Consider the following 13,972-nt stretch of genomic DNA (forward strand, 5'->3'; position numbering starts at 1 on the left):
GTGCTGTGGAACATGTTGGGACAGTGGATTTCTTTTGAAACAACCCCACAGCAAATAGAAATGCAGCGACAACAAGAAACAAGATGTGAAAGTGGAGTGTTTTTTATAGGGTCTTTCTCACAGTGCATCCCTGCTGCACATAATAGAAAGCAAACTACAGAGCACACGAAACCCATTTGAGCAAGCCATGCTGCACATGTACACAGAAAGTTGATACATGAGAGCTGGTACCCGATCACGTTCCTATCAATAAAAAGCAGACTGTTTCATGGCAGGCATGAGGAGCTGCAAGGAAAAAAAAATGACAGAAACAAGAAACAGGAGACTGAAGGTGCAGAACAGTCAAAAGGAGAGAGTCTAGTGGAAAGACTCGGTGAACTTTCTGTAGAGGGAGTTGAAGAAATCAGGGCTGAGAGCTGAGGTTTAGTGACCCAAGAGCTTCCAAGGCAACTAATATGAACCTGAGGTCTATTGAGATCCTGTGTTATCCTTCCAGCCACGGCTGGCCATGCAGTCCTGTTCAACTCCTGGCACCGGGAGCGGTCCTTACATGGTTAGTGATGAACCACTTGAGCTAGCTGATCTGTCCCAGAGCTTACATGGTTAAGGAAATGATAGATTTTGCAAGGGAGCTGGGAGGATGGCACACTGTAGACCTGACATGAATCACCACCTGCTTTGGTGGAACCGCACCCTGAGGCTACAGATTTAGAGACCTATCAGCTGTGTGGAAGCTGTTTGGTCCCTCCATTACTCAGGATTTATCTCCAGAGGTTTCTAGCAAAGCCTGTGACAAACCAAGTGAAAAGAGATGCAGCGTTGTCTTAAAGAGTTGAAAGAGCATCTGGCCTTTGGTGGTCTCACCCTTCATGTTGCACCTGTGTTGTGGAGGTGTTAACAGCATAACCACAGTAGCCACGCAGCCTCACGTACATTGGAGGGATCTGGTGAGACGTGGCTTTTTGTTTCCTCAGGTGCACAGTGATGTTAGGTTAACACACACACCATCAGCTCTTTGTGTCTGCAGCCACAGCATGGTGTCTGCTAGGACTTTGGTAAGAGCCATCTGCCTCTGTGGTCTCTCTTTGAAGACCTGGTGTTGCAATGAGCAGACAGGCTGAGATTTTCAAAGCAATTTAGGGACCTTAGTTAATCTGCTCCTAATTTTTGAATTCTCAGTGCTTCCTTAGGCTGATGAAGAATTTGGCCATTATCTTCTATTATTCATTTAAGGTTAAAAAAATAATTCTTTGAGCTTAGCACCATGGAGGTGCACTTGGAGAATCAGAGGAACCTCAATCTGTGTGTGTATAGAAAGTGTTGACATCTATATTTTTTAGGATGCTATGTTGGTGTTGCACAATATTTGTATATAAGAAATTCACATTAGCACAGTGACATTACTGACGGAGGAGAAATGTTTATTTATCAGCCTGGACCTGATAAAAGACTTTAAATAAACCAAACCAAACAAAACCAACCAAAAAACCTGTCCAGCTGTTGGAGTCTCCAGCTGTGGACTTGCCTCAGCAGGTGGCAGCCTTTCCCCGGAGTCAGTCCCAGCATGAGGAGATCCTGGGAGCTAGAGGTGCTGGGAATCTTGATGAATTACTAAAAAAAAAAGAAAAAAAATAGCACGGGTGATGATTCCTGCTGCCCTGTGGAAAGCTGTACAATTATTAGCGTTAGACCTGTTGTCCTAGCCAGGTTCCTACCTGGGAATTTGTATTTTGTCTGCCTAAAATGGCTTTACAAGTTTTGGTTGGAGATGATGTGCTTCTCTACGTCAGTGTGAAAGCTATTGGGTGATATCACCGTTCTAGGAACCTCCCTTATGGAAAGATTTTGTAGAATTACATTAAAGCTGGTCCTTTTCCTTGTAGTTTTCTATTAAATTCTTCACACCTTCAGTGTAAAATTTTACAAGGGCATTAAAAATGATAATTTAGAAATAATTCTCTGAGATATTACTGTCTTTTCCATAGCCTTTTTTGGCTTCTTCCCTAATAACTTGTGATGCTTTTCCAAAACTCATTATGTGATAGAAATATGGCTGTCAGGTAGAAGGAGCTGGCTTCAAAATAGCTTATACGTGAACTGTAAAAGTCATCCACTTGATTCTTATTGTGGAGAGAGCTCAAGTATATGAATCTCATACAGATGATGGCCAGAAAATGAATTTCTGTACGTGGCTGGCTGGCTGAATTCCTATTGAAAGGTTACTTTTACCATTGCTGGGCACTGTTAATGGTCTGCTATGATGCTTAGAGCAAACAGATTTTAAAAATGCATTAAAATTTTAAACTTACCATATTTACCCACAGACCATTAGAAATTAAAATAAATATGAATAAATGTAGCCCACAGACTACACTACTACTAATTAGGGATTAAAATAAATAACTGGCATTTCAGCAAAAGAGTGGATTACATAGGTGTGCAGGCAATAGCAGGGGGAGACCTGTGCCCGAGACCCCCAGTCCTGCTCCCCTTACATCTGGTGCTAATTTTGGGCAGTTTATGTAAAGCATGAGTTTTCTGAAGGCTTATTTTCAAGTTCTCATCTTTTTAAAATGCGGCTGGTTTTCTGAGGGAAGGATTCTAGACATGAAAATACAATGTGGTTTTTACATTTGTATATGTGTGAACAAACCCACATACTTGTTACTAAGGTATAGGTGGGCATAGTCTTAAATGTGATTGAGATCTACAGATTTAAAGATTTTATAAACTTAGTGCATCAAAATGTAAGGAAATAGCAGCAGTGGAAAAAGAGTACAAGCCTTTTTATTGTCATTTTCTCCATCCATGTCTCTAGAGCAGCTTGTTGGCAGCCAGGAGATGGAGAGGCCCCATCATACTCTGTCAGTGAAGACTGCCTATATCTGAATGTCTTTGTTCCTGCCACCACTGTAAGTAGGAGACAAGTCGATTTTTTTTGTAGCTGGCTCTTTTCAAAGTACTTTTAATTGCCATGAACAATTGTTTTTCATGTGGTGTTCACAAAGCCCTGCAAGGTTAAATTAGGTGCTTTGTTGTTTGTACTGGTGCAAGAGTATTCCCTATATGCTTTCAGTGAGCCATGTTTGGGTAACTAGGAGGGTAGAAAAAAACCTAGAAATAAGAGAGAGACAAAGAGGGAAACAAAACACAAGAAGAAGGTGGCAGCAAAGGAGGAGAAATTAAGGACAGAAATGGCAATGTCCCTGAAATGAGACCATCTGTCCAGGAGATGATAACGTGATACAACACGTCACATCAACACTTAACACCAGTTGAGCAGCACCAGATGGTTTTTTTTTCACCCTCATCTTTACGGTTCCCCTGTTGACATCTGTGGGAGCTCTGTTGAGGAATGAGGGTAGCAAGCAATGCTAGATTTGTTCCCAGCCCACAGAGCATAAAAATAGACATTTTAAAGATGACTAGGCCAATGGTGCAATCTGAGAAATTGTCATTTGAAAGCTCTTGAATTTCTCATTCTAAATAGATAGAAAATAAAGCTTCAAGTTAAAGCCAAGCTTAGATGATTGGCCAAACCCCTGGGGGGCTGGGGATAAAGATGTGAATAGCATGTGACTCCCATTGAAGAGTGGGCTCAGAGAACAGGAATGGAGTTTTTCTTTCCACAGTACTGGTAATTTTCAGAAGGTGACAGTGGTTATAATAGAAATTTATGAGTCTGTCATACTGCATGTCTGGAAAGAGCTGGTTAACCATCTGACAGCAGCACACACAGTCCCTTGCAGGTCCTTTTAATCACCAGAAAGACCAGCGGTCTGTTTTCTCCCTGCAGCACCCGACTCTCATTTTGCCTTGAGTGCAGTCATCGCTTATTGAAAACATCAGGTCACTGTCCCAGGCAGTTTGCCATCTCTGCTTAAGTGCTGCTTTCAAGATAGCCTATTTGCAAGCAGTGTATTTTCTACTATCTGATAGACTAAACTGGCTTGTCTTTTCTCCTTGGTGGTACTGAGAACTGAATCCGTCCTGTCTTTTGTAGAGGTGTAAGGTAGAAGTAGGTCCGGTCAAGTCAATCAGTTTCACATGTGTAAGTCTAGCCAGGAGAGAACCAAAACTTCTGTTTTTGCAGAAGTAGCAGGGAGCAGAAGGCATGGCATTTTCCTGTTTCTTTTTGTGGCGAGCTCTATTTTTTACTCACATACAGAGAGCTATAGTGATATATTTTCAGCCCATGGAAAGTTAAATTAGCTAATAAATACTGAATATTAAACCTCCTGGAGAGCAGTGAATGCAGAGGTCATTCAGGAGCCTTTTGAGCCTGAACGAGAGCACAGTGCAGGGACTGCTGCCTGCCACCAAAGGACTCTTTAAGTGTCAAGCAGTGAAGAAGATGAATGACATCACCTCATTTTGCTTCCATAGCTACATGTACCACATAACCCTCCAAATAAAACTGGCACTTCTGAGAGACTTTTTTCCACCTATAACCTGATCACCACCTGTCACACGAGCAAAGCAAAGCTGTGCTTCAGCTTGATTTGCAAAGGGTTCAAATGTAAGATCAAGAGTTGAAACTCTCCCCTAAAAAAGAAAAGAACGTGTACCCTCTCTCCTCTTCTCCCATCCCCTGCACGTATTATTCCCATCCTTATTGCAGCATCCCTGTTGCACTCAATTCTTTACAGAGCAATATTGTGCAGTAGTAAAAGCACTTGAGGTTGCCTGGCTCGGTAGAGTTTAAATCTGTCCATGCCAAGTAGCTCATTAAGAGTTTTACAGAAGGATGGAGAAGACAATTCTGAATATTATAAAGCCTTTCAGATTTCCAGCTTACTTGCAGCTTCCTGATTGATGCTGAACTTCCCTCCCCCTTGAGGGTTTGCACATGGGACCTAAGCCCCTACAGGCATGAGACCACAGTGGAGCTGCTGGGCTCCCCAGAAGACATTGCCCCACTAGCTAAGCCAGGGAGCCATCTGACCATGTCCCAGCTGGAAGTCTTTGCACAGATTTTATACCTCAAAGTGCAACTGTCTGCATTTTGTTGCTAAGTATGGAGCAAAACCCTGCACTGGGCAGTAGCCACGTGGTAGCTGTGGCCTGTCTGCAAGGAATGTGCTGGCCCCACTCTGCCCAGCATTGCCCCAAAGGTGCCCCACTGCAGGCTGGCATTGATGCTGGTGGTGCTGCATCTCAGCCTGGTACCAAGTGGTGGTGGGTGAGGAGACTAGCTCCAGCAGGCTTTAGTTAAGGTCTTACATTTCTTCTGCCTCACAGATTTAATTGCAGTGGTTGATTGAAGTTGGTTGAGAATGAGGCTTATTAAAAAGAAATTAACTTATATTCAAAATAAATTATCCAGCAGCTAATGTACAGTAAAAAATTAATTTGCTACCAAATATATATATAGATAGATAGGTGATATGAAATATCTCATATTGTGAGACATAGTTCAATTACAGCATGAAAATAATTGTGCTATGCTGTTAAAATGACTAACAAGAAATGGGAAGGCAATTATGTTAAACAGCCCTCATCTCAAGTGCCCAAATCCATAAGCTCTGAGATTGAAATCCCTTGGGATTAAACCCCAAACTATTTTTCATTATAGTTTACCTTTACATAGGAGAGGGATCAGTCATTGCTTGATGCAGACTAGGAATGGAAATGCTACCTCCAGCCACTTGGCACTAGGCACAGCCCAGGTGCTCAGTCTTCCCCTGAATTGCTCCATATCTGTTGCAGTAGGCTTTGTTTTGCTGTTTTTAACTTTTATCTCCCATCTTTGCCTTTCTTAAGCTTTTCATCACTAAAGCATTGGGTAAAGTCACTCAGCATAATGTAATATACAATTTACAGGGCAGCTGGAGGTCATGGTGCTATGCAGGCTGTGGACATGTGGGAAATGCCTAGTTGGAACCTCAGGCTTAACCATGCTGAGCTGAGGGGACGGAGCAGGCTCAACATCATGTTTAATACCGTTTTAGCTGAATGGCTCAATGTGGTTGTATTTTAGAATGAATTTCCATGTGAAAACAGATTCTTTCATTTTTTTTCTTTGCCCCCATCTCTCTCTCTGTGCTGCATGTGGTGCAGAAATGGGAACCAGGGACAAGGCACTGTGAATTAGGCAATTTCTATTCAGGAGCAGAAGTTCTTGAGAGAGAGCATCATGTTTCAGTGCTTGCAATTTCTGGGGTTTTCTTAGTAACATTGTCGTGTTCATAAGAAACCTCTGAAGTGATTCTGCAGATAGATAAGTGAAGAGTGCACACAGTCATGACAAATTAAGGGCAGCTGAGGAGATTTTGCTTCCTATCCTGTAATTTTGCAGGAGGCTGCAACCGTCACCTCTCTCCTGCTTCTCCTGTACAGCCAGTTGCATTTTTGCTGGAGACATCCTTTGCCAGAGCAGATGGAACTGCTGTGTTTAGCTAGGCTCCATCCAGAAAATAACAGCAACAGAGCCCAATGCCCTCTAGCTGCAGAGAAAAACAAGCCTCAGATATACTTTGATGCTTCTGCAGGGGCCACCAGCCCTTCTTTGAAAAACACCAGCAGTTGCCAAAGCAGAAAGCGGGAGGGGTGGGTGTGCGCAACCCGCTGCTGAGCAGAGGAGAGAGGAGCCTCCTTCAGGATAGTCCCAAAGTGGGCAATAGGGGATGAAAGTGCTGAATGAAAAATAGAGGTTACACTTTGAAAAAAACTTTTTAGCATTGGAGCAGGTTATTCTGCTTTTGCAGTGGGAAGGAAAAAAAAAAAAAGCAACCGTCACCTCTCTCCTGCTTCTCCTGTACAGCCAGTTGCATTTTTGCTGGAGACATCCTTTGCCAGAGCAGATGGAACTGCTGTGTTTAGCTAGGCTCCATCCAGAAAATAACAGCAACAGAGCCCAATGCCCTCTAGCTGCAGAGAAAAACAAGCCTCAGATATACTTTGATGCTTCTGCAGGGGCCACCAGCCCTTCTTTGAAAAACACCAGCAGTTGCCAAAGCAGAAAGCGGGAGGGGTGGGTGTGCGCAACCCGCTGCTGAGCAGAGGAGAGAGGAGCCTCCTTCAGGATAGTCCCAAAGTGGGCAATAGGGGATGAAAGTGCTGAATGAAAAATAGAGGTTACACTTTGAAAAAAACTTTTTAGCATTGGAGCAGGTTATTCTGCTTTTTGCAGTGGGAAGGAAAAAAAAAAAAGTAAGAAGCTAAACAAAACCCCTCCATGTGTTTCACTGGTATTTCTTCTGAGTGTCATCTTGACAGAGCTGTAATCTGCTGGTAAATGCTGAGGTCTCCTGGGGCAGTTCTGCTTTTGTGCTGCTTATGCAACAGCAGCCTGGCTGCAGCCCTGCTGTGTGTGCAGAGAGGGTTGACACAGATGGGGTCCTGCTTTGGGAAAAAGCCTCTGTTTCTGAGCAAAATCGGGTGGCTCTGCAAGGAGTGCTAAGATGGGCAGCAGCCCACTGTAGCTCCTTCCCATCCCGGGAGTCCTGCTGGGCTCTCTCAGGGCAGACACCCTCTGTGCTTCATGAGAGGTGAGTCTCTCCCATGCAGAGACAAAGTCCTCTCTGCTTGACCCCTCTATATATCTAGTAGGGGAAAACCTCCATGGGGACTGAAGAAGCAATGAGAAGCTCTTGTCAAGTGAGGTTTTTGAGACTAGGCAGTGTTTAAGTGCTGAAGACTTGAGAGTAGGAAGCAGCTCTGCACAGCTGTTGAGTTAGACCTGGTCAAAATGAAGCAACCCAACGGGCCTTTTCCTTCTCCTGTTTCCCACTTGTTTGAACTTTTCCTGCATGTTTGTGTAAAGCAGACATGTTACAGCAAAGACGAGCCCGCCACATGCTCAATGACCAAGTCAGCAGGATGGGTCTGCCTTGAGCTAACCTGGTAGAGTTGTTGGCTGGTGGAACACAGTGGTGCGTTAAATCTTCTTTATACTGGACGTAGTGTCCTCTTTAATGGTATGTAGGTCATTGTGGACAATTTAGCCCTAGAATTTCAGACAGATGGCCAGATATCCCCTCATTATGGTCACTGTTAAAGAGCTATGAATGGCTTAGATAATGTTAATGGGGAAGATGCTTGTGTTCTCATCAGTGACCTACAAAAGCAGTTGGCTACAGGAATATTAACCTGGTTGTTTCCACGGCAGGTCAAAAACATGTCAGTGTTACTGTTCTTCCACAATGGAGGGAGTTACAATGCTGAGGAGGGAAAGACAACCATAGATGGATCATACCTAGCTGCCATCAGTAATGCCATTGTCGTGACGGCAAACTACCGGGTTGGTGTTTTTGGCTTCTTCAGTATTGGTAAGTCATGGATTTCTAGAAGAAGCACAAATATGGGCTAAATTGCATTCTGTAACACTTCTGTTTCTATTTTTCTTTTTTTAAAAAGATGAGTTATTTTTTAATTTGAGAAACCTATATCTTTCACTGATTTTTTTTGGGGGGAAAAAATGGCCAAGAAATGGTGGGGACTTGATCTGAAGAGAAAGGGGAGAGGCTGGAGGCAAAGGGACAAGAACAAAAAAAACCCAAGCATCTATATCAAAACACTGGCTAGACTTCTGTTTGCAGATGAAACTGTGGATATTGAGTTTTGCAGGCACACAGAAAGATAGGTTAGGCATTACAGTTCCTGCTAATTTCAGTGGCCTGTCATTGTGGATGTGGTTTTCAATGTCTCTGACTTCCAGCTGTTCCAACCATAAAATTTTGCTAATGCTCAGTTGTGCCCGTGTCAGTCAGGGAGAGAGAGAGAGGGATAACTGCAGGTTAATGGTAAGAAGGCCATGAAAGTATAGCGCAAAGATAGTTGGTTGGTTCCTCAGTAATTCAGCCTGACTTCTCCTCTGAAGGACTTGGCATGTTTAATTTTAATTCTGTCCTGGACGTGACTGCACATTCGCGTGTTCTGTGCTTGCACCTCTTCCCCATACGCTAGTGTAAAGGACGCTTTTGCTCTCCTATTGCCTCCTAATACCAATTGCCATTGAAAATTATACAAATTCTCATTACATACAGGATTTTATCTTGTGCAAAGAGGCATGTACACATGAAAATGCACATTCACATCTCCCTAAACCTTTGTGGTAGTGCCATCTGGTCTTTGGGATTGGTTTTTGCATTTTGCATTTTATTAGATTTAAAGTTTAAGCAAGTGGGGAACACTTTTCTTTCTACCATCTTTCAATTCTGGCTGGGACAGGAGAACTTAAAGTAGATAGCCATGGAGAGAAAATGCAACAATTGCAAGTGGAGCTCTGGCTCTATTGGTCTGGTGGCAATCCTTGGTCTCTCTAGTGGACATTTTAGTACCTTTATAACCTTTAGGAGGTTATATTTGCCATGTTTGCAAATACCAGACCTGCATACTTTGCCTCATGATTCTTTTGAGTATTTACTGCTAGTGACGCTGGGTGGATTTTGCCTAGTTTGGGGTTATAGCTGCAGCTATTGGTTATTGTTTCCCATCTCTGTTTTACTGTTTTGTTCAAAGCTCACTCCCAGCAAAGCCTGTTTTTCATTCAGTAACTAGAGAGCCGGCGCTACAAACTCCTTACTCATTTAGATATGAAGTTGGTAATAGGTGTATCTGGGGAAAGAATCACTGTTTTCATCAGTGCAAACCAGATGCTTATGAAAGTGATACCGTGGCTTCATTTTGGCTAGAGCCAAATGCAGTGCAAGCCTCCATTACGCAGCACTGCCCACGCGTTACCCACTAACCTCCTTCAGCCCTGTGAATCTCACCTAGGTTTCTTCCTAAGTGGAAACTGCTAACTGGGCTGAATATTATATAGCAGTATTTATATGATGGTCCATAATTTAGGGATCAGGAAAATTCTCCAGCCTCTTTTTCATAGGGAACTGCACACATATCCCAAAATGTCAGTGCGTGAGCTGAACGTACCAAATTTGCATTCCTGTAAACCTTCGGATAGAGGTGGTTCATTACGAGTAGGGAGTATTCGGGGGCCCTCTCCTTCTCTGTACTATGGAGCTGTGGCCAGGGAAAAGTGCAGTCTTTCCTGGCCTCTTCCCCTGTGGGAAATCCTTGGTGTGCATTTGGGAAAATCCTGTTGCTCCAGAGGGAACTGGAGCAAGTAGGAAAAACTCTTTGCAAGAGTCATTGGAGCAAACTAAGAACCACATTCATGGGAAGCCCTAAAAATTCCTTCAGTGCCATACTCCTGTCTCCCCTATGTCCCCTTTAGTCCATGTGGGGATGATGAGGTGTGGTATGTTTGTACCAGGCTCCCTGTCAGCATGGATTTTCAGTCATACCCATCCTGGTGAGCAATGCTCCCACTGCAAGATCTATTCTTTGGTCCACCACAGGTTGGTGGAGCACCTCTGACTCCTGTACACGACCAGTAAACACTGGGGATTTTCAATGAAGGTTATCAAACTGGGTCAAATACTATAAGGGTTTTTCTCAAGACACAAACCAAATCCGTAATGACATTCCAGGGATGTTTCCATTCTTACTGAAAGACTAGGACAAATGCTGGTCCTTTGGAAGTTTTGCCATCAATTTCAAAGGGGGCAGGAGCTCACCCTTAGGACTGTGGGGGCATTAGCAGCAGGACTGTTAGAAGGCCCTGAAGTTACAAACAAAAGTTATGATCTTGTAAGCAATATCAATTTCATTGTCCAACTAAGCAAAGTGCTGAATCCTCTCACGTTGACTTGTTATAAATTGCAAAGCTAGAAATGAAGGAGTTAAATGGAGATTTTGGGGGATGAAGGGTAGTGAAAACAACCGAGTTCCTTTTGTTTGTTTGTTTGTTTTTGTTAGTTCTGCAGTTGTTCTGGTCTCTCATTGACAGGGCTTTTGCAAGCAGTCAAAGAGCTCTTATTCTTCTAAGAGTAAAGGATGTTTCATTTAATTTGCTATCACATTAATGTTGCAAAAAGTGATGCACATTCTTACTAGTGCCTTCACCTCTTGCTCTGCACCCAGAACAGTTAAGGTGAATTGCCAATATGGATGGCAAGAGTATGGAGAAGTCAGTCATGTTTTTAGGCCTGATTCTTTTAAGAGTCCATGAAGTCATATAAACCAGGATGATTTTCATGCTTAAATTTAGCACTATTATTCTTCTCCAGTTCAGTAATAACAGAAATGCACATGCATGTCCTTGTTTGCTTCCTTCTGAACACTGGTTTCTTTTCATTCTCCTGTGGTCCTCAGGAATGTGATCTTTTTCTGCAAAAAGGCAATGGAAAAGATTCCTGGCAGATATGTTTCTTTTGGTCTAACTACTGTGAATGTCTGTGCATGCATCTGTTCCCCAGTGTGGTACATTTCACAACCTGGCTGTGGTTTTTGCCAGGGCAAAAGGAACTGGTTATATTTCCCTTCTTGGTCTTGTTGTTTAGTATACCGGTAAGCAAGGCACATTGTGTGGCTAAAACATTTACATGGATTTCACTTCCTCTGGGGAGGTTTCACGAGGCATGCAGCAAGCCCTTGAAATGAGGTTTCCTTTTTAACAGCATAGAGTAGGCTTATAGCTGGATTGAGAATCCTGGGAACTGGTCGTGGTGTGCAGAACAAACTAAGAAAAACCTAAAAACTAAAGCAGGAAAGTTTTTCCTCCATTGCTTCACTGGTGTGGCTTGGCCTGATCATCTAAAACTATGGCTATAGGTGGAAGGCTGTAGTTTCTGGGGCCATTTAGTTCTTGTCTGTCCTACTGAAAGGGCATTTATAGTGATGGCTGTTGTGATGTGGGTATCTGTAAGATCTGCAAGGCTATCAATAATCTGGTTTCCTCTATATTCTATTCTGCTGCTTAAATTGGTCTCTATGATATCTCAGTAATTCGTTACGGTAGGCATATGGATTTCTGCTACAGGATGTATGCTTTCAGTTGCTCTTTGCCTGAGCCAGGGCTACCTGTCCATGAAGTGGTAGCTTTTTATTCCACTATCTGTTCATTTTGATTCACTAGTTTCTGAGCTTATGCTTACTTTAAAATTGTACTATTTGGTGTTGGCAATGGAAGCAACAGTTTCAGCTGTGTTTCTATTCCTGGCTTTTCTGTCTTGTCTTGTTTGTTTTTTTTTTTTCCCCAAGTTTTAAATGTGGAGAATTTAAAATCATTAAAAATGAATGGCTCATTGTGGATTAAAAAGAAGTAGACAGTGAATAATCATTTTCTATTCCTTTCTTATGGACTGTGTAGGAATTACTTATTTCTGCTTTTGTTGATATAAAATTAAGCTTGCCTAAGGGTTTGTATCATTTGATGCTTTCAGCATTATTTTCCTATTAATAAAAGTACCAGGTTACCACTGGTTGGTGTTGAAAAGAAAGTAGTGTTTTCAGCGGTGATACCTAAGCATGGGGAGTACATGATTAATTATTTTTCTTTTGTTTTCATGGGAACAAAAATATGAATACATATAAATCAGACCTCTATCAGTTAGACATAGGTCAATCTCAAAGGATATATATGGAGATATTATAAATTATAAAATAATATCTGTACGTGTGTAAAGAAATGCAAGATGATATGACTTATAAATGATTGGTCCGACAGGGTAAGTGTAAAAGGTATGTAGGAAGCAAACAAATGCAATCAGGTGTACTCCAGGGAAACAGTCGATGATCCTTATGGGTCCCTTCCAACTTGAGAATTTGGCAAACACTCTGATTTTTTGTTTACATTTAATTCATGTTAAGATCGAGCTACTTATGTAGAAGAAGAATCTCATGGCCTGAAATTACGGATACTTGAGCCTGGATTCAAGTCTCCTGCCATGAGGTGTCCGAATGAAGCTTAGAAGTTGGAGTGTTATTTTTCTATGATCAGGACAGACAATTAGGCACCTCCAGGGATGCCTGGTGGAGTGGTAAAAACTGAAATGGAGTCAATCTGTAAAGTGATGACCTTGGAAGAGACCACTTCAGATGTTTAAACTCTGGTATCAGTTTCGTCAAAGTTCAGCTGCAAGAGCTGCTAAAAATGTAACATTTAATCAAAACTTTAAATGTTTATAGTTTTATTTCTTTTCAGACCTATTTGTTTATTTTCCACAATAGGTTCTCCTGAGGCAAGTGGAAACGCTGGCCTTTTGGATCAATTGGCAGCTTTGAAGTGGGTGCAGCAGAACATCGCTAGCTTTGGGGGAGATCCAAGACGGGTTTCTTTAGGAGCTGACCGTGGCGGGGCAGATGTTGCCAGCATTCACCTGCTCACAGAGACAGCGGATATGGACCTCTTCAAGAGGGTGTTGTTGATGGTAAGTCCCATTCCTGCCACTTCAACTTCATTGTGAAAGGATGTTGTTACAGACATGAGGATGTTGCAGTTTGTGGGTGCTGGTTTTATTTCATCCATACCTTGGCAGCACTAATAGGGCTGTTATTGCTATAGTTATTTTTCATCTCACCTGTGACTGCTATCTCCAGGAGCTGGGTGCTTCACAAGGATGTACAAGATGTGCACTTTGGTGATTGATTTAGTCATAGTAAGAATCTGGTTTTCGTCATTGTGGTTTTCTGTGTATTATATAAATAGTCTTCTTTCATAACTTATAGGTACAACAGGTTAGTTTCCATTCCATAAATACGGTTGTTGATCAGCAGTTTTTAGACTCTAAAACTTATGAGCCAAACATCCGCATGTTTAAAGTATCCAATCTTTTTATCTGATCTCATGACAGATTTCATTTAAAACAAAAAGCAAGTTTCAGAGAGAGAGTAAAAATCTGTTTACCCACAGGCTTGTTTGCTGTCAGCTTGGACCATTTTCACAGTCACCCCAAGTGATCCGTATTTTTACAGCCCTTCCCGTGTCAAATCTCAGGGCTTTGAGATCAACTTTGTCAGCGTCGATACTACCATTGATCTTTACAGCCTCAGATGAGAGTAGTGTGCTTGGAATCATAGAATCATAGAATAGTTTGGGTTGGAAGGGACCTCTAAAGGTCATCTAGTCCAACCCCCCTGCCGTGGGCAGGGACATCTTCAACTACATCAGGTTGCTCAGAGCCCC

At 42.4% G+C, this 13,972-nt stretch overlaps 1 protein-coding gene across 1 annotated transcript in view; it reads left to right on the top strand.

Annotated features, from left to right (window-relative positions):
- The window catches only part of TG (thyroglobulin), a 169,753-nt gene that overhangs the window by 89,286 nt on the left and 66,495 nt on the right, over nucleotides 1-13,972 (top strand). The window contains exons 40-42 of the mRNA XM_009273984.2: nucleotides 2,819-2,912; nucleotides 8,111-8,270; nucleotides 13,018-13,217. Of these exons, the coding sequence (XP_009272259.1) occupies nucleotides 2,819-2,912; nucleotides 8,111-8,270; nucleotides 13,018-13,217 (454 nt within the window). The remainder of the gene's footprint in view (nucleotides 1-2,818; nucleotides 2,913-8,110; nucleotides 8,271-13,017; nucleotides 13,218-13,972) is intronic.

This window comes from Aptenodytes forsteri, unplaced genomic scaffold (assembly GCF_000699145.1).
Source record: "Aptenodytes forsteri isolate BGI_AS27 unplaced genomic scaffold, ASM69914v1 Scaffold223, whole genome shotgun sequence".
NCBI classification, from domain to species: Eukaryota; Metazoa; Chordata; class Aves; order Sphenisciformes; family Spheniscidae; genus Aptenodytes; species Aptenodytes forsteri.